Here is a 25,517-nt window from a genome sequence, read left to right as displayed (position 1 = left end):
AGATCTCAAATCTGCAATGACCAAGGACCCCTTTTTGTAATGGTCTCTTCTCCCTAGTAGATGGCAAATGCTTTATAAGCGGGGACTGTGCCTGCTTTGTCTGTTTCCCCAGCAATTCTCATGGGATCTGGCACAGTGTAACCCCCACTAGAGGTGCTGGCATTTATTGGACACTTGCTGTATGCCAGGGGCTTGGTTAAGCCCTCAATGGGAATGATCATATTTAATACTCAAACTGTCTTATCCGGTAAGTATTTTGTGTTCCCTTAACAGTTGAGGAGTAAGATTCAGAGATGCCAAGGGACTTGTCTAAGTGACACAGCTAGTTAAGTAGCCGTGTTTGAAAACAAGGACTGCTGGACGCCTCCAGCCCTCCCCCACCGGTGCCCCGGAGCCCTGATCGGGGGTGTCTCCTCCAGGACCGTCTGGAGCACCTGCGAAGGCAGTGCGGCCCCCATGTGTCCGCCGCGGCCAAGGACTCCGTGGAGGGCATCTGTAGTAAGATCTACCACATCTCCCTGGAGTATGTCAAGCGGATCCGTGAGAAGCACCTTGCCATCCTCAAAGAAAACAACATCCCAGGTAGGAAGCCAACGGCAGGGAGCCAGCTGTGAGGCCATCAACTCTGTTTCCTGGGCCCTGACGGAGGGGACAAGCGAGGCTGAGCCTCCAGGCTGCAGGCTGCTTTGGGGAAGTCTTGTTTCCCCCAGCAGTGTCTGGGGCAGGACCTGCTATCCTTGGGCTCGGGGATTCCAGCCCTCCTCTAGGAACTGGAGAAGAGCTGGGAAAAGGAGAGCCAGGTGGTGCAGACAGGCCGGGGGTCAGCAGTTGGGCGGACGTGCGTTGGCACCTGCTCTCTGCAAGCCCCCGTCTCCCCACACCGCGCTCTTGTGCCTGGCCACAGCTCATACATGTACTCGGGTAACTCTGAGCCAAGCTTGGCCCAGAGAGCTCCCTAAATAAGGTACCGCAGTCCCTAGGAGAGCTATGCAGCTCTCCTCCTCCTGTCTGACCAGCTGGGGGCCTGTGCCAGTCCCGAGCACGTCGACCCAGGCCACCAGCTCCTGCCCCTGCTGACTTCCTGGCTGTTAACGCCGTTACGAAACCGTCTGAGCTGCATTCTGTTCCTCTGTGGGACGAGACTCACATTACCCCGGTCGCTGGGACACACATAAGGCCCCAGCACGCAGTAAGCACTGCGAGTGAGCCGAGCCGAGGCAGGGTGGCCCCTCACTGCTCTCCCTACCCACAGAGGAGGTGGAGGCCCCAGGAGTGGAGCCCCGCCTGGTGTACTGCTACCCGGTGCGGCTGGCCGTGTCCGCGCCCCCTATGCCCAGCGTGGAGATGCATATGGAGAATAACGTGGTCTGCATCCGGTATAAGGGAGAGATGGTCAAGGTCAGCCGCAACTACTTCAGCAAGCTGGTAAGAGCTGGGGTGAAGGGAGAAGGCAGAAGGAGCCAGTGTCCGCAGCAGGTGGCCAGCGGGGAGGGAGGGAGGGAGCACTGTCGGAGGACCGCTCTCTGCCCCGCAGTGGCTGCTTTACCGCTACAGCTGCATTGACGACGCCGCCTTTGAGAGGTTCCTGCCCCGCGTCTGGTGTCTCCTCCGCCGGTACCAGGTATGGGCCTGGGGCAGCGGCGGGGGGGAGCGCTCCGCTGGAGGGGGACGGGGGGGGGGGGGTGAGCCCCGGAGGCTGACGGCGGCCACTGTGCAGATGATGTTTGGCGTGGGCCTCTACGAGGGGACAGGCCTGCAGGGATCGCTGCCCGTGCACGTCTTTGAGGCCCTCCACCGGCTCTTCGGCGTCAGCTTTGAGTGCTTCGCCTCGCCGCTCAACTGCTACTTCCGCCAGTACTGCTCCGCCTTCCCGGACACGGACGGCTACTTTGGCTCCCGCGGGTGAGGGCCGGGGGCTGCTGGGCCCTTCTGTGCAGGCCCGATAGGGGCTCCTCTAGAGCAGAGATGCCACCTGGGCTGGCTACTTCCTAATGCTTTAGGGTTTTGGAATCGGGCGGTACTGGGTGTAGTCCCTGCCTTCACCCCTTGCTAGCTGTGTGACTTTGGACTGGTCGCTGTACTCGCGGGAGCCTGTGCTAGCCCCTGCCCTAGCCTGTGGGTTTCTCGGCGAGTTGGTCCAGGCACGGAGAGGCACGGGAAGTGGTAATTCACACTACCACGGGAGGGTGGAGGGCAGTGAGCACGGGTGAGAGGAGACAGGCCTGAGACAACAAGAGGGCTGGCTCAGCACCTGGGGACCTCCTGGCTGGGGCCTGTGCCGCGGTGAGTGCTGAGTCCGAACTGGGTTTGAGCCCCAGCCCTTCCACTAAGTGGCTTGGTGGACCTGGCTGCCAAGCCTGAGCCTCTCCATCCTCAGCCCTTCAATGGGGTCGGCCACATCTTGTCCCAGGATGAAATTAGGGATGCGTGTTGGCCCAGGGCCCGACAAGGGCCCACCCCTTTGACAACGTGGGGTGCTTAGGATGCTCGACAACTTAGGATGCTCACCTCTGTCCCCAGGCCCTGTCTGGATTTCTCCCCGCTGAGTGGCTCCTTTGAGGCCAACCCTCCGTTCTGCGAGGAGCTCATGGATGCCATGGTCTCTCACTTTGAGGTGGGTGTGCTGCTGCAGGTGGGGGGTGGGGGTGGCAAGCAGGATTGCCAGCCACCTGGTGGGCAGCCTTTGATGTCCACCCCGTGCCCCCTCCCGTAGAAACTGCTCGAGAGCTCACCAGAGCCCCTGTCCTTCATCGTGTTCATCCCCGAGTGGCGAGAACCCCCCACGCCGGCGCTCACCCGCATGGAGCAGAGCCGCTTCAAACGCCACCAGCTGGTCCTGCCTGCCTTCGAGCACGAGTACCGCAGTGGCTCCCAGCACGTCTGCAAGAAGTGGGTGCCCGGGGAGGGCATGGGGGGGCGGCAATCACGCCAGGCTGAGCCCCACCTTGAGCTGCTCCTTTGTTCACAGGGAAGAAATGCACTACAAGGCTGTCCACAACACGGCCGTGCTCTTCCTACAGAACGACCCTGGCTTTGCCAAGTGGGGGCCGACGCCAGAGCGGCTGCAGGAGCTGAGTACCGCCTACCGGCAGTCAGGGCGCAGCCACGGCTCTGGCTCCTCCGCTTCCTGCTCAGAGAACAAGGACCGGGACTCGGGTCGCGAACAGGGCCCTAGCCGCGAGCCTCACCCCACTTAACACATCCTGCGGGGAGGAGGAGCCCCAGGGCGCTGGTGTGGACTGCTGGGACTCAGGCCTCTTGGGGCTGAGCAGACCCCAGGACCCTCCCCCTGAGGTGGCAGCAGGACTCAGGCTGCCAGTGTCATAGGAAGATGATGCCTCTGCCAGGGCTCCCCCTCCCTGCCCGATCCCCCAACTCCTCACCTCAAACTCACTCCATCTCCCGTGTAAATAGGTCCCATCCCTTCCCCGTCCTCCCCCAATCCCTACTATCTTATCACCATCGTTTCATTTGTAAAAGGAAATACAGAAACCCCCCTAAGAATGCGTGAGGGTCTTGAGGGCCGAGAAGGCAGAGAACCTTGAGCTAGTCCTGGAACCACACCCTCTACATCCAGGCTCACCTTCTTATGACCCCTGGGCCTTCACACCCCAACGCAGGGCTCCAGTGTCTAACTTCTCGCCCTGCTGGCCCCACAACTGGATCTCTGGTGGTCTCTGTGTCTAGCAAGTCTGGAGTCCACAGCCCTGCATCATCTATCTGCAGGCCCCAGACTCCCACAGCCAGGCCTGCACTCCTACCCTCCAGGGAGCAGAGGACTGGGGGCTGTGCCCAGGCAGAGAGCAAGACTCCTGCTCGACCTAGAGCCGCCACAGTGAGGGGGCAGCCAGCTGGGGTTCACGGCCCAGGGTCAGTAGGAGGGGCGGCTCTGGGCCACCATGGGCTTCAGGGTATAGTCTTCTACCCTGGCAGCTGGCTGTGCTGCCCTCTGAGGACCTCTAGGCCGGGAGCAGATGTTCTTCTGGGGTCCAGGAGAAGGGAGGGAGGTCTGAAGGTGCTCGGGGGGGGGGGGGTGGTTTCTTACCAGCTCAGCAATCTCTCCCAGTATCGGGCCTCTGCCCCACGGGCCTGCCCTGCCGTTGGGCCGCCACACTTTACAGAGGCAGGGTGGGCTGCACTGTGGGGCTAGGCAGCTCTCGTGAGCTGTATGCTCCTCCTTCCTTCCATTTCCCAAGTCCTTGCGGACAAAAGTAAGATGGTCAGGACTGGACTCTGGTCCCTTTATTGAGACTGAGGGGCCAGTGGGTCCAACCAAAAATAAATTTCTCTCCCCAAAGCCTGCCTGCAGGCTAGGGCACCCAGCATGTCCTGGCTGGGGCCCACGGTTGTCCCCTAAACCCAGCAGCACAGGTCTGGCTCTCTCAGAGTGACAGCATACCGGCTGCTCAGTGCCTGGAGACCCTAGGTGGAACAGGGACGTGAGTCCCAGCGGGTCCCCCCAACCCCCACCCCGGCTGGCCCCAACATCCACGGTCTGCGTTGGGCCCTCGGGGCTCAGTCATCAGTCAGGGTGATGACGTCGTACTCGATGCCCTGATGCTGCAGCTGTTGGATGTGTTCAGGCACCGCCTCTTCTGCACCAAACAGGCCCTGGGCTTGGGCCATGGCAGCATCAGCCACCGCTGCCAGGGGAGGGGAGAGGACAGTGAGCCATAGGCCCCAGAAGCTCGGCCTGGGTCCCCATGGTCATCAGGCTCCCGTCCCATACCTGTGACAGCTGAGTGTGCAGCGGCCTCCAGTTGGGCCTGTGTGACCAGCTGCTGGCCTGGGGACACAGGCACATACTGGATCTAGAGTGGAGAAGCCAATGAGATCTGGCCTTGGAGGGGCTGTGCCCCGGCTCCCTCTGATCCCCCCAAAGGTCCTACCTGGGACTCCTGAAGGAAAGGGGCCCCTTGTTCATACTGGATGTGTGTGATCTGGCCCTCCTGTACCTGGAGGGAGGAAGGCAACGTGACGACCAAGGAGGCTGTACGCCCCTGCCCTCAGTCCCCACTCCCGCTCAGGCCTGGCCTACCTGGATGTGATGGCCCTCTGGAACCACCACGTATTCCTGGGGAAGCAGGTGTTGGACTCCATCCTGGGAGATGATGTACTGTACCTGGAGAAGGGTGGAGGAAAGGCATGTGCTGAGACCTTGAACCGGGAGCTTAGCGAGGAAGACCGAGCAGGGGCCCAGGGACACCCAGCATGAATGATGGCAGCTGCAAGCACGGACCCGGGGACGGGTGGTTTGGAAAGTACTGTTCCTCCCCAAAGCAGGGCCTGGGGGCAGGCGGAGGCAGGGCAGTGCTGGCCCGGGTGCTCACTTGGTTGTCAGAGGTCACCAGATGCTGTACTGTCTGGCCGTCCGCGGTGGTGATCTCTTGGATGTAGGTGGCTTCTTCCTGCCAGGACCAAGCCAGCTCCAGCCTCGGCTCTGTGTCCCCACCCCGGCCTGTGACCTCCCAGCCCAGGCGCTCACCTGATTGGTCACGGTCTGCTCTTGGGCCACGATGATGTGCTCCTGGCCCAGTGCCTGCTGTAGCCGCTCTGGGCCTAGGACCCCGTGGCTGGACTGGAGAGCAGCTGGGCACAGAGGGGAGGGTGCTCACGCAGGGACTCGGGTGGAACCTGACAAGGCCCCGGCCCCCCACCCTGGTCCCCCAGGGGCAGCTCACTGTGCAGCGTGGCCAGCGTCTCCTCGTCACTGTTCAGGATGATGGTCTGGGTGGGGGTCCGGGCTGGGGTCCGGGCAGTCGGGGTCCCCGTCTTTCTCCCGTCAGGACTGTGCAGCCGCTGGATGTGGAACTTGAGGTGCCCGTTCCGGTTGAAACTGAGGAGAGGGGGAAAAGGCTCAGGGGCGGCCCCATCACGCATGCCCAGCAGCCCCCGCACGCCTGTCCTCCGCCTCACCGCTGCCCGCAGAGGTGGCACGCGAAGGGCTTCTCGTTGGTGTGCGTCAGCATGTGCCGCCGCAGGTCCTTCTTGTTCTTGGAGGCAAAGCTGCACTGGGTGCACTGGTGGGGCCGCAGGCTCGAGTGCTGCGCCATGTGCGCCTGCGGGGGGGGGGCAGAGGCGGGGGCGCTGGCTGGGCGGGCACACAGCACCTCACGGACGGGGCTGTCTGGGAATCTGTCCACAGGGGGACGGGAGCTGCGCCGGTACAAACCAGACCGAGATCTGGTGCTGCCGTATGCGGGGAGAGAACAAGTCCCGGGCCCCCGCCATTAGGTCACTTAGAAAATCCTGTCCCTGCTCCCAGACTCCGTTTACCCCGCGTAAACGCGAGATTCAGGTTCAGATGAGGGAACCTCTGAAGGGCTCTCCCAGCCCCGACGTTCTAGGGCTCCGGGTTCTGCTCCCGTCACCGAGCTGCTGTGAGGATTCTGGGTCTGCAAACGGTAATCCTTGGGGGAAGGACTCCCGTCCAGAACCTGCCCTCCTCACCTTCTCCACACTGTTTCCACCACCTTCCTCGTACCCTGCGCTCTCCCGCTTCCTTTTCCAACTTGCATTTCCCTAAGCACGCCTCCTGCCACCGCACCTGCGCCTCTGCCCCTCTGGGCCCGGGTCGGCCAGCACCAGCACCCCAAGCCCACACGGCCCGTTCCTGTCTGCTCTGCTGTCTGCACTCTGTTCACACCAGGGACACTGGGGCATCAGTCACCGTGTCTGGATGGTTCCCCACCAGACTGAGCGCTGAGACCTCACGGAATCCTTTGTGACCCTAGAAGGGGGAGAGGGCCTGGCTCGGGGTGCTCAGTTAAGGTCTGTTACACAAACAAGTGGCCGAATGAGTGTGAGGGGAGGCACGGGGGTGGCACCTACCCGGACCTCGGGCCACTGGCGGGCACTGAAGGGGCAGTCGGGGCACTTGAAGGCACTAGGCCCGGCGTGGGCCCGTTTGTGACTCTCCATCTCTGCTCGGCCAGGGAAGGCCTCAGCACAGATCTTGCAGGAAAACTTCTTGGAGGAGGCCGTGGCTGCGGACGGTGGCGACGGCGGCACTCCCAGGCTCAGGGCTTTGCTGGCCACAGGAGGTGGGGAGGCAGAGCCCTGCGGGTCTCCCACCCGGTGGGTCCTGGCTGGAGATGGGGGCTCAGGGCCATCTCTGGGCAGCCCCCCACACTGTAGTAGGGGCCACTTGGCTCCAGACGCCAGGGAATCCGGACTTGGGAAGGAGATGGAGCCATCTGCAGTCAGCTGTAGAGAGACGGGGGAGCGTGAGGTACTAGGCAGGACTGGGGAAGGATGAGAAATGGGGGAGGGATTGGTACCCCAAGCCTCACCTCGATGTGGTGCAGCTGGGTCCCGTCGGCTGCCATGATGTAGTGGGTGCCAGCTTCTTTCAGGGTGTCGCTCACAACCACAGCCTGGGCTGCCTCCCCTGGGGGCTCCTCACTGTGAGCACCGAAGACGGGAGGAGTGAATTCTAGGAGGGGACAGAAGGCCAAAGGCGTCCCCTTCCCCAAGAAAGTCATCAACTGAGGGGGTGACTGCCACCACAGGTGGACTCCCTGGTCTGAATTCTAGCTGAACCTCAACTGTCTCTTCCGTAAACAGTGACCACAGGTCCAACGTATCGTCCTGCTCAACAGTAGTCATCCGGCTCCTCCGAAGGGCAGGGCGGCAGTGAGGCGGAGAGCCCCAGGGGTCCAGCCCAGGTCTGGCCAAGTGCGGCAGCAGGAGGGCCAGTGGGTGGGGGGCGGGGCAGGCCTGGCAAGTACCCAAAGACCAAGAGCAGATGGCAGACGCTGAGACTGGGCTGCCCGCCGGCTGCCCAGGGATCTGGATTCCTATCCCAGCCACACACTGTGGCGCTTCAGTGCTTGGATTAAGGGCTTTCTCAGACGGCCCCGGAGTTCAGGGAGCATACAAATATTTCTGCCCCGAACTTGCTCAGTGCAGAGGAAGCCAAGTGCGGCTGCCAGGCCTCCAGTGCCGGCGACGAGCCTGAGCTTGCCACGAAGCTCAGAATGGACAACCCCTCAGGATCACCCAGAACAAAGAGCACGTGACTTTAGAACCAAGGGGTCGACTCCTCGCTTACTGCCTCTCTGACCTCAGGCAAGTCACTCAATGTCCCTGGCCTATTTTCTCACTTGTAAACTGAGAGAAACGTGGATCTCACGGGAATGGTTTAGGTGAGATCCGAACGTCCAGTGCCTGGAACATCTAAGTGGGCAAAAATTAGTAGCTTCCAACCTCCTGAGAAAGATACGATTCCTATGGCTAATTATGTTACACGTATTAGGATTTTTGCCTCCTGCCCCTAGGCTCCGGTGGGCAGGGCCCTTATCTGAGGCCTCCCAGCATGCCGATCAATGACTAAAGGGGGCCTTGCAGGCAGCAGGTCTCACCTGTAAGGCGTGCCAGGAGCTGATGTCCCCTCCTCCATAGGGGGTGCCGTGAGGACGCTGTAGCCAGGCCCACCAAATGGACCAGGTGCCAGGGTGATCTGCTGCAGGTCAGGGGCGCCTAGCTGGCTCTCTGCTGCCACGCTGCCCCCCGGCTCGGCCACGTGGAGGGTTACCACTTGCGGAGTGGCACCTGCTGGGGAGGGCTGCCCACCAGGGGATGCTAACTCTGCTTCCACGTCCTCGGACTTCACCACGGCCACCTGTAATGGACCCAGTGGGCATCAGGAGCAGGGTCTGTGGCAGAGGGGCTGGTGTTCAGGGCCCTTCTCTACCTCAAAGCTTACCCACACCCGGGCGACCCAGTGCTGCCACCACCCATTTGTACAGCCCCAACTGTGTGTTCTTTCTAAAGCACACTCTGACTCTCTAAGCCCCACCCAGCAACTGGAACTAAGTAAACTTAACAAGACCAGGGTAGCACAATACTGCCCTCCAGGGGCAGCTGGGCAATGTCTGCAGACATTCACTGGTCACACTTGGAAGGGGGGTGGTCCTGGCACCTCGGGGTTACCTGTCAGGGATGCGGCTACCCACCCCGCAACGAATAGCATGGCTCCCACAACAAAGAACTATCTGCCACTGAAGGCCAAGACCGAGAAATCCTAGGGTAAAGGGACAAGCGGCAAACCATTTAAGAAAAAAAGAACTTGACCTCACATCTTACTCCAAAGTCCGCTTCAAATGGATTAATGACTGAAATGTAATAAATCTTTTTTTTTTTAATTTTTATTTTTTATTTATTTGACAGAGAGAGACACAGCAAGAGAGGGAACACAAGCAGGGGGAGTGGAGGAGGGAGACGCAGGCTTCCCACCGAGCAGGGAGCCCGATGTGGGGCTCGATCCCAGGACCCCGGGACCATGACCTGAGCCGAAGGCAGATGCTTAAGGACTGAGCCACCCAGGTGCCCCATGAAATGTAATAAAAAACTACAAATATGAAGAGAAAATGTGGATAAGTATTTTTATGCTCTGGGCTGGGAAGATTTTTTTCTAACCAGCAAAACAAACCATAAACTGAAATCAGAAAACAAAGAAATGTGGTATTTAACAATTCATACGAGAGAGAAAAGGGGAGTCTCCTTCATATACAAGGAGCCTCTGCAAAGTGATAATAAAAAAGACCAATAGGGGCACCTGGGCGGCGCAGCTGGTTAAGCGTCTCACTCTTGGTTTCGGCTTGGATTGTGATCTTGGGGTCATGGGATCGGACCCTGCGTTGGGCTCTGTGCTCAGTGGGGAGTCTGCTAAGGTTTCTCTTTCCCTCTCCCTCTGCACCACCCACCGTCCCGCTCCATGCATGTGCGCGCTCTGTCAAATAAATAAATCTTAAAAAAAAAAAAAAGGACTAATAGGAAAACCGACACAGGACACAAACAGGTAAGTCAGAGAAGAAATAAATGGTCTATGAACATACAGAAAGTAGTTCAATCTCATTTATGGTCACAAAATTATAAATTAAGACCATGAGGGGCACCTGGCTGGCTCAGAGGAGCATGTGACTCTTGATCTTGGGGTTGGGAGTTCAAGCCCTATGCTGACTGGGAGTAGAGATTACTTAAATAAATAAAAACTTAAGGGCGCCTGGGTGGCTCAGTTGGTTAAGCGACTGCCTTCAGCTCAGGTCATGATCCCAGGGTCCTGGGATCGAGTCCCACATCGGGGTCCCGGCTCGGCGGGGAGCCTGCTTCCCCCTCTGACCCTCTCCTCTCTCATGCTGTTTCTCTCTCGCTCACTCTCTAATAAATAAATAAATAAAATCTTTAAAAAAAAAAAAAAACTTAAAAGACCATGAAATACACTTCTACTACGTGGATGAGATTTATAAAGATTGGAGACACCCAGCACCCAGTGTTGGCAAAGATGTAGGGAGACACGCTCTAGCAGTGGTCACATAAACCAGCATCTCTCTCAGGCTTCATACCTTCAGACCCACCAATTCTACTTCTAGGAGGCTTTTTTTTAACTAAAAAACGTTTAGGACCACCTGAAATATATGTGCACCGAAGCACTGCCTTTGATTGATTAGAAATTGGAAACAACCAACCACCAATAAAGGATTGCATGACCTACAACATTGGGACGACAGAAGGACGTGGAAACGTAACGTGGGAACGACAGGGAGAGGAGGTCTGTGTGCACAGGCCAGACCGTACCGCACATGCTGCCCAGTGAAGAAAAGTGGGCTACGGAGGAGCATGAATCATGTGATCCCGTTTTTTTTTTTTAAGATTTATTTATTTGAGGGAGAGAGAGCGCATGCACATGCAAGCAGAAGGGGCAGAGGCAGAAGGAGAGAGAATCTCAAGCAGACTCTGCACTGAGCACGGAGCCCAATGGGAGGCTCTATCTCATGACCCTGAGATCATGACTTGAGCTGAAACCATGAGTCGGATGCTTAACCGACTGCACCACCCGGGTGGCCCTGTGATCCCATTTTTTAAGGAACACAATGTCCCTGTGTTACTGTGTACACGGACAGAACTGGAGAAATGCTTATTAGCCCATTAACAGTTGGGATGGGAGGGATGTTAAGGACTTTCACTTTCTGTATAGAACATTTCCTAATGTTCTATATGGTTTTTTCTACAAACATATGTTTTTGTAATCAGAAAAAAAATGCATGATGTACTGGCACGAGAACAGCAGACAGAGCAATAGAACAGACCTTGTCTGTATACGGCGGAATCTAGAACTTGAAAAGTGGGCATTTCCAACCACTGGGGAAGATTATTTCATATACTGCACTGGATAACTTTTGGGAAAAAAAGTAAAGTCCCCTACCTTTCTACATACACCAAAAATAAATTCCAGGTAAAGATTTAAGTGTAAAAAACGAAACTCTAAGAAGGAAATACAAATGAATGGTCATATTATCTTAGGGCGAAGGAGGTCTTTCTAGGGAGGATATCTAAGGCAAAAACCATAAAAGATTGATTTAACTACCTAAAAATGTACAACTTCTGGGGCGCCTGGGTGGCTCAGTCCTTAAGCGTCTGCCTTCAGCTCAGGTCATGATCCCAGGGTCCTGGGATCGAGCCCCACATCAGGCTCCCTGCTCTGCGGGGAGTCTGCTTCTCCCTCTCCCACTCCCCCTGCTTGTGTTCCCTCTCTCGCTGTGTCTCTCTCTGTCAAATAAATAAATAAAATCTTAAAAAAAAAAAAAACGTACAACTTCTATATGCCACCAAAGGCACTACTGTAATCCTAGGAAGCTCTCCAGGTCTGACACCAGGCTCCCACCTCCACCGAGTTGTGTCTGTCCTCTAGCCCCGTGGCTCGCTATTGCTCCAAGTTCTTGGAATTTATCATCTCAAACACAGATTCGACATGTTTTCACGAGGCTCGGAGACAGGAGGGGCTCACAAAGCTCTCTGGCCTCAGAGGAGCGGGGGCGGGCGGCTGGGGGGAGGGAGAAGTCCTGAGGAGCTCGGGGAGGATCTGCAGGCCAAGAGAGGCCAGAGCGGACAGAGGCCTGGGCCTGGCCGCCCCCCCACCCCGCCCCCCGGCTGTGGGAGGCGTCACCGGGTGAGGGCGCCAGGCTAGATGGGAAGCTCTGGGTGGCTGCAGAGCTGGGAAGCCTGCGCCCGAACAGCGCCTCAGAAGCCACAGGGGCGGCGCTAACCACTCGACCTGGCAGAGGTCGCGGGGGACTCGAGCTGAGCGGGAGCTCCTCTGACCTCCCTGGCCCCCCTCCTCCGCGTCTGCTCCTGGGGTTTTGGCGGACAGTCTCCTGGCTAAGTGGGGGTGCCCCGAGGGTAGGGCGCATCTGCCTCTTCACCCTCCTCCCCTCCCAGTGTCCAGTGCGGAGCGGGCACCAAAGGTGGCTGCACAGGGGAGGCGAGGCGAGGCGGCGGCCTGGGCGGCTCACCTGCAGGGCTGTGCCCCCCAGCTCCCGCTGGGCGCTCATGTTCAGCAGCAGATCCAAGGCCGTCTGTGTGGCCATTGCCGTGGACTCCTCAGCGCCTGGGTTGGGTGAGACCTGAGCCTGAGAACGGCCCACCGCCCCCTCTCCCTCCGTGGGGCCCCAGCAGGAGGCCTGCCCCTGCCCCCAGCTGCCCAGGCTCCCACCTTCCCTCAGAGCTCACCCTGCTGGTAGATGATGGTGGCGCCACCAAGCGTGTCCGAACAGAGCAGTGGGGGGGTCTCGGGTGCCTGGAAAGGTGCCGCCTCAGGGGGAATCTGCGGGGTGGGGATGTGGCCAAGCCTGAGAGGGGGCAGCTCGGATGCAAGCACTGACTGCCAAGCACCTCCTTCGGGTCAGGCGCTTTACATCCGTTGGCTTGTTTCATCGTCACACAACTACGTCTCAGGGTATTTCTCAGCTCAGTGCTACTGATGAACTAACCGAGGCTCAGACAAGCGGAGCAAATGGCTACGACTCCACAGCTAGTAAGTAGAACTGGGATCTGAACACAAGACTGACGCGGGAGCCTGTGTTCTACCAGGACATAGTCGTGGTCCACCTCTTGTGGAACGGGAGGGGGAGGCAATGTCCTCAACTATGAGACTATCCTTCTCGGCCTGCCTCGCAGCTAGGTCAAGTGTGGCCTTGTGGCTAAGCAGGAGCTTCTGGTTAAGTTCAGAGGGAAGACAGATGGAGAAATGGCAGGCTTCCTTTTTGCCTTTCTCCCATCCCTTCCTCCTGCTTCTTGCCTGGGATGTGGCTAGAAGGCTGGAGCTCCTGCAGCTACCCTGGACCATGAGGCAACCACAAAGATGTAAGTCATATGCCTAGGATGGCTGGGAAAAAATATTGAGAGAGCTTGGTCCCTGATGACTGGCCATGGAGCTGCCACACTAGCCCTGGGCTGCTGACCTCTGGACTCATTTTTGAGAGAATAATAAACTATGACCACAGTTAAGCTACTGAGATCTCATTCTCTGTTCCTGCCACTGGAAAGCCACTCCCACTCTGAGCTTAGGGTGGACAGGCCTGTGACCTCATCTGCCCTTTACCACAGCCGGAGAGGCAGGGACCATTTTCTTGTCCCCAACATGCCAATGAGGATGCTGGGGACGGGAAAGCTGACAGGACACGGTCATCCTGGCCCATGCCCCCCAGCCCCTTCTGCCTGCTTGGCTGAGCTCACCTCAGGAGGTCCCGGGGAGCGGGGGGGTGGTCCGGGGGCCGCACTGTGCTGCTGCTTCAGCTCCTCAATCTGCTGCAGAGAGAAGAAGGGGCGACGGCGCGAAGGCGGCTCCTCGGGGTGGCGCCGCCCCCACTCCTCAAAGCTGCTCGCGTGCCGGCATCGCACGTGCAGGCGCAGGTTCTTCTTGTGGCGCGTGCTGAAGTGGCAGTACTCGCAGGCAAAGGGCTTGGCCCCTGTGGGCACAGGCGGACGGACGCTTGGGCTCCCCCCCGGCCACCCCAGGAAGCCCTCCACGGGCCCCGCGACCTCTCCAACCGTCTCCCGGCCGGGAGCTGGGCGAGCACGTGCTGTAGCTCGTTCGGGCGGGCCAGGCCGGACGGGGACCGGGCCCACCTCCCGCACTCACAGCCTTCCTCCGAGTGTCTCCTTTTCACGTCACAGGACCACCCGCTTCTCTTACCAATCATCTCCCCCAGGTCGACGGGAATCGGCCCCACAGCGTGTCTGATCTCCCCCAACATGCCCATCAGAGGCATGGGCACCAAGGAGGAGAGAGAATCAACTGTTTTGTGCGCCTTCTGCATGCGCGAGGGCGGGGCCTCCATCCAGCACCCAGCAGACAGGGCTTGCGGAACACAGCTCACTTTTATAACCACCACATGGTAGGTACTCCTGACGCCCCTTTCACAGCCAAGGAAGGCTCAGACAGGGCAAGGTGGCCCATGACCACGCAGAGCTGAGGAGAGGGGGTGACACCTCCAGGGCAGGGTCCCTTACAACTGAGCAGCCGGGGCTGGGGCTGCGGAGGGGGAGGAAGAGGACAGCGCTGAGCCTGCGACTGGGGGCAGGGAGAGCTAAGGGCTCCCCACGGTGGGGCGGGGCGGGCTTGACCTGTGTGCTTGACAGCCACGTGGGAGAGCAGGAAGTCCTCCCGGAAGGTGCGGTAGGGGCAAAAGCTGCACTTGAATGGCTTGTCACTGACATGGGACAGCTGGTGGTTCAGTAGTGCCTTCTTGTCCTCACAAACGAATTCACAGAACTCGCACTTGAACCTGGAGATGGTGAGAGGGAGGGAAGCTCAGCAACAGGGTGGGGTGGGGTGCTCCAGCCCCGGGGGCTCCTTGGGGATATACCTGCGGTTGGCGACAGCCTGGATGTGCGTGAGCAGGTGCATCTTAAAAGTATAGCGCTTCTTAAAGGACTTTCCACACTGTGAGGAGTAGAGTGAGTTAGATGGGGAACTGCCTAAGGAGACCCCTTCACCCTGCCCCCGGCCCTTGGCGCCAGCCACCTTGTCACACATGTGGGGCTTCTCCGTGCTGTGTGTCTTCATGTGCTGCGTGAGTCTCTTCTGCATCGGGTACACACGGCCACACACAGGGCAAGGGAAGGAGCTCAGCTTCGGGGCCTGGGAAGGGACAAGAAGGAACCAGATGAGGACAGAGAGTGAGACCTCACCTCCTGCCCCCACCCTCACAAGCGGCCCTCAAGCAGGCTCCCTCCCTGGGCCAGGGCCCCAGACTCACCGGATCTGGTCTCTTCTTCCTGGGAGGCAGAAAGGCATAGGAGTCAGACCGTTGCTTCCCCAAGCCCACCTCAAACCTTCTCACGCTAACCGGACCCAGTCTCAGCTATGAGTGTCCCTACTGCCCAGCCAAGCCCTTCTCTCAGAACAGGCTTTCCCCAAGTGGAGTTCACTAGAAAATGCTAAGAGGCACGCTGTAAATAAATTCTAGAATGGTGCCTTCTTCCTTTCTTTGTCACAAAACGTGCATTTTAAAGGCCCTGAGAACTCCTGCAGAAAAAGAGTTGGTGAACCAGGTGTTCGAACTGGTGTCCATAATCTTACCTCCTTCCCCCCACCCCCGTCTGCCCCGCCTTTTTTAAAGAAAACCCATAAGCATCGTAGAGAGCAGGCTTTCCCACAAGCACAGTTTGAAAGTCACTGCCCTCATGGATTCCTGTATCCAACCTCTGCTCACACTGCACCCCAAGAGGAGTAAACTCCTTCCTCAAGCTGCAGGTCTAATGACAACTCTGAGCAATCACAGGGCCTCTAAGGATTTGCTCCTCTGCCCATCTGTCCTGTGTGTGCTCTGTCCGTGCTCTGGGAGTTGGGAGTCTATAAGGCCTTTAGATGATTTCCTGAGCTCCCTTATAGGTAGACAATTCCCTTTAATCCCCTCAACAATGACTGTCCCCATCTTACAAAGCTCACGGCAGGGAAGAGACAGAACAAGAGCCCTCCAGGCCCTGCTGTTGCTCTGAGCCAAGTGAGCTGGGATGAACAGCAGTCTGTGACGTGCTGCCAATGGGGTGGCCCGGGGCAGGTGCTCAGTAAGGGGGAAACACGGCTGTGGTGGGCCTCCACTTCCCGCCCCGGCCCGTCCCCGCTCCTCACCCCCATGCACTGACCGGTCTCGACTGTGCACGGCTGCGTGCCGGACCACGTCCTTCCGGTAGACGCTGGTATAGCTGCATTCGTCACACTTGTAGGGCTTACTGCCCACGTGGTTGAACATGTGCTCCTAGGACAGAGGTGAATGGATGGTGGGCTGGGCTGGCCTCCCCTGCACCCCCCAACCTGTGCCCACAGCCTTAGAGCTGCCGTGGGAGCGGGCTCCCAGAACAAGGGCGAGCTGCAAGGGCCGGAGCCTATGAGGGCTGGGGACTCTCCCCAACAAGGGCACCTACTCTGCACCAGGCCCTGGGCTGGCTCACCATCTGAAAGACGCAGAAACTGAGGCTCAGAGGGAAGTGACCTCGGCACCGAGTGACTCTGTGAATGGCGGAGCTTGGAGCCAAACCCAAGCAACATGGCTCTAGAGCCTCCATCCTCCCCACCCCACTCGGGGACAACCCTCCCCCAGCAGAGTTCCCGAGAACACCTTCCAGGTCACGGGCCTGGCTGAGGGAGGAAGAACTGTGTGCAGAAAGCACAGGGGCTCTGGCCTGTGGTTCAGGTAGCCCCTACTGCCCATGACGGCCAGCTCTCTGCCTTACTTGGGCCAAGCCAAGCCACAGTTTCCTGGGTCAGTAAAATGGGCCTATTGATACCTACAACCTCTTCGGGCTGCGTGAGTGTGAAACTCGAGCATGCCTACCAGGCCCGGGTGCTGGATAAAAAACGGCTTAGGGTTGCAGCAAGCCCACTGGCACTTTTGGGTAAATGGTGTAAAAAGGAACTCCTTCCTTGAGACACAGTACTGCCATCTACCGGGAAACTTTCTAACACACTGAACGAGACAGAACCACAGGACCGGTTTTACTGCCATCTGCCAAAGTGTGTGGTGATCACGCAAAGCTCTGCTGTGTGCACCGTGCACAGCACCTCTGAGGACAAGACACCACCACGCAGTGTGCAGCCTGCACAAGTGCCCGTGGTGCCCACACCTGAACTCCTTCAGTACACGGTGGCATGCCACTTAACGGGCCCCGCGAAGCAGGAGGGTGCCGGCCAGTGGCCCGTGAGCGCCACTCCCTCTTGGCACTGCCCGCCAGCCCTCGCCTCTGTCCCAGGGCCCCGCCCCCCCCCGCTCCACACCTTGAGCGAGGACCAGCGGCGGGAGCGGTAGCTACACTGCAGGCACCTGAAGAGCTGGGGGTCCCCGGCCTCGTGGGAGTTGACGTGGAAGCGCAGGTCCTCGTGGGACAGGAAGCGGGAGCCACAGATGCGGCACAGGAAGGGCCTCAGGAGCGGTTTGGGAGACTTGTAATAATACCTGCCAGGAGGGCATTGGGGAGAGGTCTGGCTGGGCCGCGCCGCCGGCGGTCTCCCCCAGCCCGTCCCTGCTCTACATACTTGCGGTATTTCTTGCCTAGGAAGCGCCTGGAGGGTCGGCCCCGGCGGCGGGGCGGAGCGGCGGGCTCATCCTGGCAGGAGGGGGCCGCGTTCTCCGCATCTGACTGGCTCACGCTGGGGTCCACGGGGGCCCTGTCGGCCTTGCCCAGGGCAACCAGGCATCCTGGGCCCGAGGAGCTGGGTGCCTCGGGCTCCGGGAGCTCTGGAGGGCTCTGTCCGCTCTGGGAACTCACTAGAGGCTCTCCTTCCACACCTGCCATGGACATGATCCCAGATCAGCCACGGATACACCAGGACGGATGTGGACAGGTGTGCCAGGGGCCAGCCAAAACATCTCCCTCAAACACGGTCACAGGCCGCCGATGGGCACGTCAGGTGATGGACAGGTGCAGGCGGCATGGACGCAGGCCCGCCCTGCAGCTGGCCCCCTGCCTGCACAGCTCCCGCCCGACGGCCCGCAGCAGCCTTTCGAGAGGCCCGCACGCCGGCTGAGCCCCGGACACGGGACGTCCGTGCATCCTCGGGCAAAGCCTCCGGCCCGAGTCTCATTTTCCCATCTGTCAAGTGGAGAGGATAACTGCTGTGCTAGTGACCTCACGGGAACATTCTAGAGTCTGGCAGTGACAGCAGGTACTTTAACACTGGTCTTCCCTAGGGAGACTGGGAGGCTGGAGGGCAGATGGGAGGAAGGGAGGAGACACCACATCACCGTACACGCTCACAACCTCTAGAAGTCTGAACAATCTGAATGTGTTACCTATTCAAAAACATCAACAGTACTCCAATGTAATGTTTTAAAAATGGAACGTGGGGTGCCTGGGGGGCTCAGTTGTTTAAGCGACTGCCTTCGGCTCAGGTCATGATCCCGGGGTCCTGGGATGGAGCCCCGCATCGGGCTCCCTGCTCCGCGGGGAGTCTGCTTCTCCCTCTGCCTCTCTGCCCCACCCCTCCCCTGGCTTGTGCTCACTCACTCACTCTCTCTCAAATCAGTAAATAAAATCTTTAAAAAAAAAAAATGAGAAGTGATCTAGACCATGCTGGTACCATCTTCTCGACGGGGCTGCTGGCTGTGCAGGTGCATCCCCCTTCTCAGAGCTCCCTAAGCTCGGCGCTTCGGGTACGTGCGCTTTCCCGTATAGATCTTAGTACGAAGCTATTTTAAAAAGGATGCTAAAAAAATGTAATGATCTCCCCCAGACCACATATACAAAGACAGCTACCATGTATTTTTGTATTTACACCTTAAAGCAATTCTGAAAGGCAGGTGCTGTCACCTCCATTCACAGAAAGGGGACAGGGGATTCAAGAGGCAAAGTCCCACGCTCTGGGTCACATAGCTAGTAGGTGACAGAGCCATCATGCCCGTGGGCCTTTCTAGTCCCCAGCCAGTAATGCTCCAAGCCAGTGCTCCCTGGACAGTTTCAGGCCTCAGACTCGTTCTCATTTCAGGCATCATACTTAAAACTGATCTTCTTGGTTTAGTTATAAAGGTTCACACTTCTCCTGTGCTGTAAGACACCTTACCACCGAGGATACAAAGCTGACGTATCGCTTCTTAAGTCAGGGCTTCTCAAGCTCGGTCCGAGAGGGCTGGCCCTTTGTGAGGAGGCCTGCGGGTCCCCCCTGCCTGGCACACTCACTCCCCAAGGCTCTACAGAAGGAAGCAGGGAATGAGGCCACCCCTCAGCCCTACTCGCACGGCCCCACCTACGACCGACTCTCACCGTCTGGGAGGTCTGAGGTCTCCAGGCGAGGCAGCTTCCGAGGCCGGCCAGGTCTCCTTCGGGGTCTTGGCGTACTGGGAGTAGGGCGCTGAGGACGTAGCTGCCGGCCCCGGGGCTCATCCTCGGCCGGATTGTAGTCACTGTCCTCTGTGGGGACCGCAAGAGAAGGTGGGCATCAGTCCTGGACCCGCCCTTTCAGCCCTGACCCCTGGCCTGGTTTCCCTGGGAAGAGGCCCCCTTCCCATCCCTGCCTACTTCTCCTCCAAGCCCACCTACCAGTGATGCCTCCTCCAGAAGCCCTCCTGACCTCCCCTGGCTGACTCTGAGCGCCTCTCTCCAAGCCCTTGCAACCCTTTCTCTACACCTTTCCTGACTCCTAACGCTAACTCAGACAGCACCACTATGTGAACTAGAAAAAGATGCCCCCTCCTTTAGACACTTTATAGCCACTGTTAGAAAACAGTTGGAAGAAGCACTCAAATCTACAAACTCTGATGACGGTGCTCCCCAGGGTGGGAGCCGCTAGCCATATATGACCACTGAGCACTTACGCCTGCTCTACACTGAGCTACTGGATTTCAAAACGCTAGAATAAAAAGAGAAAATAAAATAACCCACTGGTAATCATGATTAAATTTCTCTCTTAACCTTTTTAAATACGGCTACAACAAAAAGTACGTGTGGCTGGTCTTCTGCTTCTGCTGGACAAATGTGAATGTGGCCCTCTTAGATGTGGTGCTCTTTTTCAGTGCACAGCCTGCACAACCGCACACAGAGGTCCTGACCCCAGAGCCCCGACTCCTGTCTTACACTGGAGGCACCTGCGGGGCTGAATCTGTGCCAAGTCCTCTTTCCCAGCCCTCCGCGTGGGCCAGAGGCAGGTCAGTATCTGGAGATGGGTGCGGTGGTGGCATGCCCGGGAGCGACAGTGGCCTACCCTCTAGGTCGTCAATGGCGCCGGCGTCGACGATGTCGTCGTCATCTTCCTCCTCTGGCCCCTCCTCCTCCTGGCTCTTGGCTGAGGTGCCCCACTTCCGCAGACGCCCCTTCTTCCCAGCTGCAGCTGCTGCGGCGAAGATCAGAGAAGCTCGCCACGTCTGGCTCTCGGCCACCCCCCCCCACTGCCCCCACTGCGCGCAGCCCAGCGGCCAGGCTGCGGTCAGTGCACCTGGTCGGAAGTGCCGCTCCCGCATGTGGCGCAACAGCGTGGCCTTGGTGCTGCTCCGGTACTGACACAGCTTGCACTTGAACTGCTGGACCACCACCACCTCCATCATGGCCTCCAGGCTCTGCAGGTCTGGCTCCTCGGCGCCAGAGCCCGGGGGCGGCTGCGTGGGGGAGCTGGGCCTACCCCGTGCCTCCTCCGGTGGCTCTAGGCACGTGGATGTGGGGCCATCAGCCAGGGCCTCGATGGCTGCCAGGCTGTGGGCCAAGGTGGAACTGGACATCGGCGAGGCCATGGGGGCACCTGGGGGTGGGTGAGGGCATCAGAGTGGAGGGGAAGTGGAGGGCAACATGGGCCACGAGCGACGGCCGCCCCTCCCAGGCAGGCCCAGAGATCCTAGAACCCAACTCCCCACCAGAGTGACGGCGGGGAAAGTGGGGCCCAGAGCAGCGGACGAGCTGCCAAGTCCACACACTGAGTTTGTGGCAGAGCCTCCCTCTCCAACTCCCTCACCCACTGCAGGGCTTCCTGGGTCTGCTGCCTGGGGTCTTACCATCGTCTGGGCCCTGCAGGATCAGGTACCGTGCCGTCTCGGCCCCGCCATCCTCAGCACTGGTTACGGTGATACAGCCTGGGCAGAGATGTAGGGAGGGGAGTCCTAGCTGACGATGACAACTGTCACTGTCCACATTCACTCTGGCTCACCTGCACCAACTATGATCCAGCTGCACTGCCCCCCCCCACCACCCCGAGCCTCACTTGCACCCTGTACCTGCTGCCCGTGCACCTCTGCCCAGAGCTGGGCTGTTGGGAGGTCTGGTGTGACAGGCTGGCCCAGGAGCTGGCCTACAGTCGCAGAGATGCCATGGCTACCCCGGCTGCCCCACCTCTGACCACTAAAACCTGCAGAGTCCCCCTCCCCGTCTCCAAACTCCCCCAAGGTCAAGGCCTAGCCCCTGCACCACTTTCTCAGGGTTGGCTTCCCACACCACCTGAAGGCTTTTCCAAGTCTATGGCCTTTACACACACCATTGGTAATAGAGGGTACAGTGTGGTAACTCATGAGTACAGACTCTGGAGTCAGACCATCTGAGCCTATGGCCCAACCTTGCTGGTCTCAGTGGGTCCTCTGTACCTCAGATTTCTCATCTAGACTGTGAGGATTAATGAGATACTATATGTAAAGTGCTTAGAGCAAACCCCAGTACAAAATTAGGTATTATTGTTTCTATGTTTATTCAGTGTTTATCACGTGCCAAGCACATACTACACTGTTCCATTAAATCTTCACCTCACTTACAAGACAGGGGCTACTGTTCCCACGTGACACATTTAGAGTGGTAGGGTTATTTGCCTAAGTTTGTGCAGCTGCTTCTGCTGGACCCTGCAGGAAATCCCTGTGGGCCGACTCCCACTGCCCTCTGCCGGACTCACTCGGGATTAGGTCCGGCCCGATGGTGGACTCGATGATCTTGTCGATGGCCGAGCCCAGGTCCGAGGAAGAAGCCGTGCAGTCAGACACCAGCATGTTGGGGTCTGGGAGTGCGCTGGAGTGCACCAGGGCTGGGGGGCCACCTGTAACCCCTGCCACTGGCCCATGGGACACAGAAGATGAATCAGGCAGGTAGCCATGAGGCAAGGGATCTGTGCTCGAGCTACTCTCAGACACTTCCTCCTGGGTGACAAGAAACAAGGAGAGAGGCATTTTAGGAGCCATGATGGGGCAGGGCAGGTTGCCTGCCACCCACTAGATCGAGCTCCCTGGCCCAAAAACATGGTGAGTGGAGCCATCCACACCATCAGGCCCACTGATGACCAGTACATGCCTTCTAGTCACAGAGCCACCAAAGAACAATTTCCAGGGTCTCCGGCTCTGGTCAGGTAAGAGGTCGCATAATCCCCACACCCATACACAGCCTCAAAGAGCTGTTTTCACTGGGCCTTTTTCAATTAGCCCTTCCCTCTGCCTGAAATGCTTCCCAGCTAATTCCTACCCAGCCTTCTCACCACCTTTAGCTGGTACCTCTTCTAGAAAGCCAACCCTGACCCCCCGGCCAAACCAGGACCTCTCTGTCCTTGGTGCTACAGTCGCCTGTGTCCCCTCATCATGGTTCACTCTGTAGCATAACGTCTCCTAGGTCAGACTGTACTTTCTGTAAGGGCCAGGCCCACATCTGTCTTGTCCCTTGCTGTATCCCCAGAGTTCAGCACAAGCTGGGCAGGCCCATCTTTGCTGAATTAAGGAAACCCTTGGACCCCAAAAGGGGGTCCATCGTTGGGCAGCTCTATACCATGATGCCTCGGAAGTCATTATCTTGCAGGTAATGACAACAGTAATGACTAATACTTACTGAATGCGTACTATGTGCTGAGCACGGTTTTGCTTTGCATGTATTAATTCATTTAATTCTCACAAAAACCCTATTGAGGCAGATATATTTATCATTCCCTCTTTACAGATGAGAAAACTGAGAGCTAGAAGTAGGGTAGCTTGTCCAAGATCAGAGAGCCAGGAGGAAATGATAGTTTTACAGAACGTGTCCAAGAGTATTTCCTCCGAGGCAGGTATTCCTGCTCCATTTTACAGACAGAAGAATGAGGCTCAAAGAGGTCTCCCGGTGAATCAGAGGTAGAGCCAAGACTTGAACCAAAGAGTGAGGACAGTGGGTAGTGGAGTGGGTAAGACCACAGCGTAGGTTTGAATCCTGGCTCTGTCGGCTCTCTGTGCCTCGGTTTCCTTCCCTGCAGTGCAAAAGAGTGATATATGCCTTGCGAGGTATGAGGCTTAAATGAAAAATCCATGTTAGGGGCTTGGCGCGGTGCCTGACACACAGTAAACCAAAAACAAGGATTAGTTACAAGCCAGCCTTTCTGGCTGCTTCCCTTGGCTGCCAGGCACGCTGCCTGCGGTCCTTGCCTCCACCCACGCCGGCCAGCCCGGTCCATACCAGACAGCCGCTGCCGCGGTCGGAGCTTTGCCCCACGCCAGAGTCGTCGGCCTCCGCCGGCCCCGGAGCCGCCGCGGCGTCGCTGCTGTCGGCCGACACCGCTTCAGAGGTGCCCACGCCCAAGCCGCTTTCAGAGGGCTCCTCGGGCCGGCCAGGCCCCGGGGCCGCGTCGCTACTGCTCTCCACCTCGTTCTCCTCCATCGGCTCGGGGAGCCGCCTGACAGGGAGGCGCAGGGTCTGGATCCTTCACTCTGCGAGAGGAGGTGACGCGGGCTGGAACAGGTGGGCCTCCTCCCCGGCCCGGGCAACCACGGCCCACCCAGCTGCACCCGTGTGCCCATTTCGCAGGTGCAAAGACTGAGTCTCCGACGGGGAGAGGCTTTCTCGCGTACAGAGACATGAGCCTCGGGAAAACAGGACCAAGAAGCCTGGCCTCCCAGTCTAGACCCCTTCCCATCCCCGGGAGGGTGGTCAATGGCCGGTAATCTTGACCCTTCTCGTCTCTCCTCCATGACTCCCCCAGCGTGGTTCGCTCTAAGAGCCTACTCCGGGCTCAGTGGTTCAGCCCTTAGGCCCCCCGAGTCCCCCCGGGTGCAGGGTCGGTGGTACAGCCCGCAGGCCCCCCTGGGTCAGTGGCTCGCTCCCCCCTCCCCTGGTTCCCATGCGGAGGGGGCTGACAGCGACGGTCCCGGGGCCTGGCGAATCGGGGCTGTCCCCGGCGCTGCCTGCGCTCCAGGCCCGACGCCATCTTGTGGCGGCGCCGGGTTTCCGCTCAGGCAAGTGCGAGAGCGACTAAAGGGCCTGGGACCCCGGGGCCCTGTTCGGACAGCCCCGCCGGCCCGGGAGCTCGCCGCCGGCTATCCCCGCAGTCTGGCCCCACTTCGCGGCAGGGTGCAGTGGGGCGACCTGACTCTACCCGATGCTCACCTAACGCTTTCGTAGCCGCGCTCCTCTCCGACTCCGGCATCGACGAGGTCGCCATCCTCTTTCCCCCGCTGCGGAGGGACCCGTCGGCCCACCGTAGGCCGGGACTACTTCCTACGCCGACCCAGAGTAAGACAGCTTTCCGCTGTGTCAGAAGGTTGCCCTGAGGCCTCAGAACCATGGTCCAGTCCGGAGAGGGTCTAGTATTTTATACGTCGTCAAGTATGGGTGACACAGTCCGCTATGGGTTGGGGACTACTTTTTCTCTTGGCGGAGGGCTACACTGGGCGTGGTTATGTGACGTCACTGCTGGGCCCCCTTCCCTGGGCCGCAGGGTTGGGCGCGGCGAAGGCTGCCCCACGGTCTGGGGGCGTGGCCCTCAGTGGCCTGACCACGCCCTTCCCGGAACAGCTCCAATGGATGTGCGGCGCCCGGGAGGTTTTGACTCGGCCGGAGAGGAATAAACATTAGTCATTTCGCCTGGCTCCTGACCGATAACTTAACGCTCTTATCGAGGCTAATCGAATCCTTCCTAATTAGGTTTGATGTGTCCTGGGAGGAGGGGAACATATAATCCTTGTACAGATGGGGAAAATGAGGCCCGGAGATGGGAAGTGGCTGGTCCTGAAGTCACATAAGGGCACTCCGGAGGCAGGTGGGATGGCTGGATTCGGGGAAATGGAGAGGAGTCAATGCCCGGCCCTTAGTGAACTTTATTCATACGTATTTGTTGCATTAGTAGAGCTGGAGGTCGAGACATCCTCCACAGCCCGCTTTTGCTCCGTGTAGACCAATGTAGATGTATTTAAAGGTCAGCAGCCCTTCAGGTATGCCCCTCTTCCTGATGCTGCAAATGCCATCTTTGGCACTAGTTTCTGTTTAAGCCTATTTATCATTTTGTGAGGGAGCCTGGTGCCGTGGTCTGTCCCTAGATCTGTGTTGCACGAGTTATTTTCCTCAACTGAAAAATACAAATGGGTTGAGGGGAGGAAGACTCTTCAAAAAACTCCTGTTAAAAAAAATCAACCCTATTTAAAAAGGCAAAGTGTGCTTCCAGCTGTTATAATTTGTGTGTACTTGAGTATGAGGGGGTTTCCCTGGTCCTTTACTAGGAGCAGGTTTTGGTAGGGGGGGATAGAGCATGAGGCCTCTGGATGGGCTAGGTTCCTTCATCACCCCCTACCTCCCATCCAGCAGGACCGGGCCCCCAGAGCAGGCTTGGAAAGCTGGGTCAACAATGGCATAATGGCAGGTTGATTTTGCACTCCATGCACAGGTTTCCAATGAGGACCTGATTTCTCAGCTATCCAGAGCCACCCCCAACCCTCACCACTTGCCAGTAGGATATATCCTGGTGACCATGTCACCTCTCCCAAGGATGTTGGGGTACTCAGCAGTAGTCCCGCAGCACCCATTCCCTTCCCCAGCCCAACTAAGTC

General features: G+C 58.4%; 2 protein-coding genes across 4 annotated transcripts in view; one reads left to right on the top strand and one right to left on the bottom strand.

Annotated features, from left to right (window-relative positions):
- The window catches only part of PCIF1 (phosphorylated CTD interacting factor 1), an 11,255-nt gene extending 7,751 nt beyond the window's left edge, over positions 1–3,504 (top strand). Inside the window, exons 10-16 of the mRNA XM_081832262.1 lie at positions 348–582; positions 1,253–1,425; positions 1,535–1,621; positions 1,718–1,902; positions 2,521–2,614; positions 2,714–2,889; positions 2,969–3,504. Coding sequence (XP_081688388.1) covers positions 348–582; positions 1,253–1,425; positions 1,535–1,621; positions 1,718–1,902; positions 2,521–2,614; positions 2,714–2,889; positions 2,969–3,197 — 1,179 coding nt within the window. The 3' untranslated portion in view covers positions 3,198–3,504. The remainder of the gene's footprint in view (positions 1–347; positions 583–1,252; positions 1,426–1,534; positions 1,622–1,717; positions 1,903–2,520; positions 2,615–2,713; positions 2,890–2,968) is intronic.
- Positions 3,505–4,227: 723 nt separating this feature from the next.
- On the bottom strand, positions 4,228–24,233 carry ZNF335 (zinc finger protein 335). 3 transcript variants are annotated; one of them, XM_031034982.2, is made up of 28 exons: positions 24,082–24,233; positions 23,155–23,405; positions 21,641–21,881; positions 20,760–20,837; positions 20,210–20,509; positions 19,979–20,104; positions 19,042–19,188; positions 17,318–17,570; positions 17,060–17,237; positions 15,931–16,043; positions 15,042–15,060; positions 14,807–14,923; positions 14,649–14,725; positions 14,407–14,567; positions 13,516–13,748; positions 12,511–12,604; positions 12,294–12,388; positions 8,364–8,623; positions 7,293–7,404; positions 6,832–7,206; positions 5,917–6,059; positions 5,682–5,836; positions 5,486–5,589; positions 5,331–5,408; positions 5,039–5,122; positions 4,890–4,955; positions 4,730–4,811; positions 4,228–4,643 (listed from the first exon to the last, which is right to left on the bottom strand). In XM_031034982.2, the coding sequence occupies exons 2-28, from the start codon at positions 23,353–23,355 to the stop codon at positions 4,516–4,518; spliced, it is 4,020 nt and encodes a 1,339-aa protein (XP_030890842.1). In that variant the 5' UTR covers positions 23,356–23,405; positions 24,082–24,233; the 3' UTR covers positions 4,228–4,515. The 3 variants fall into 3 exon arrangements, with proteins under 3 accessions (XP_030890842.1, XP_030890840.1, XP_030890841.1); XM_031034980.2 differs by having other exon boundaries at positions 19,979–20,107; positions 24,082–24,232; XM_031034981.2 differs by lacking the exon at positions 24,082–24,233 and having other exon boundaries at positions 19,979–20,107; positions 23,155–23,713.
- Between the last annotated feature and the right edge of the window lie 1,284 nt (positions 24,234–25,517).

Source organism: Leptonychotes weddellii, chromosome 10 (assembly GCF_054177405.1).
Source record: "Leptonychotes weddellii isolate Sample4059 chromosome 10, ASM5417740v2, whole genome shotgun sequence".
NCBI classification, from domain to species: domain Eukaryota; kingdom Metazoa; phylum Chordata; class Mammalia; order Carnivora; family Phocidae; genus Leptonychotes; species Leptonychotes weddellii.
The sequence above is the reverse complement of the archived record's forward strand: the minus strand, read 5'-3'. Positions and strand labels throughout refer to the sequence as shown.

Bases quoted from the DNA above. Each gene is read 5' to 3' on its own strand.
- ZNF335 (XM_031034980.2), bottom strand. From the start codon at position 23,355: ATGGAGGAGAACGAGGTGGAGAGCAGTAGCGACGCGGCCCCGGGGCCT. The intron at 6,060-6,831 runs GTAGGTGCCACC...CCCCCCCCGCAG, and splicing joins GCCAGTGGCCCGAGGTCCGG to GCGCACATGGCGCAGCACTC. The intron at 5,409-5,485 runs GTGAGCGCCTGG...TGGTCCTGGCAG, and splicing joins AGCAGACCGTGACCAATCAG to GAAGAAGCCACCTACATCCA.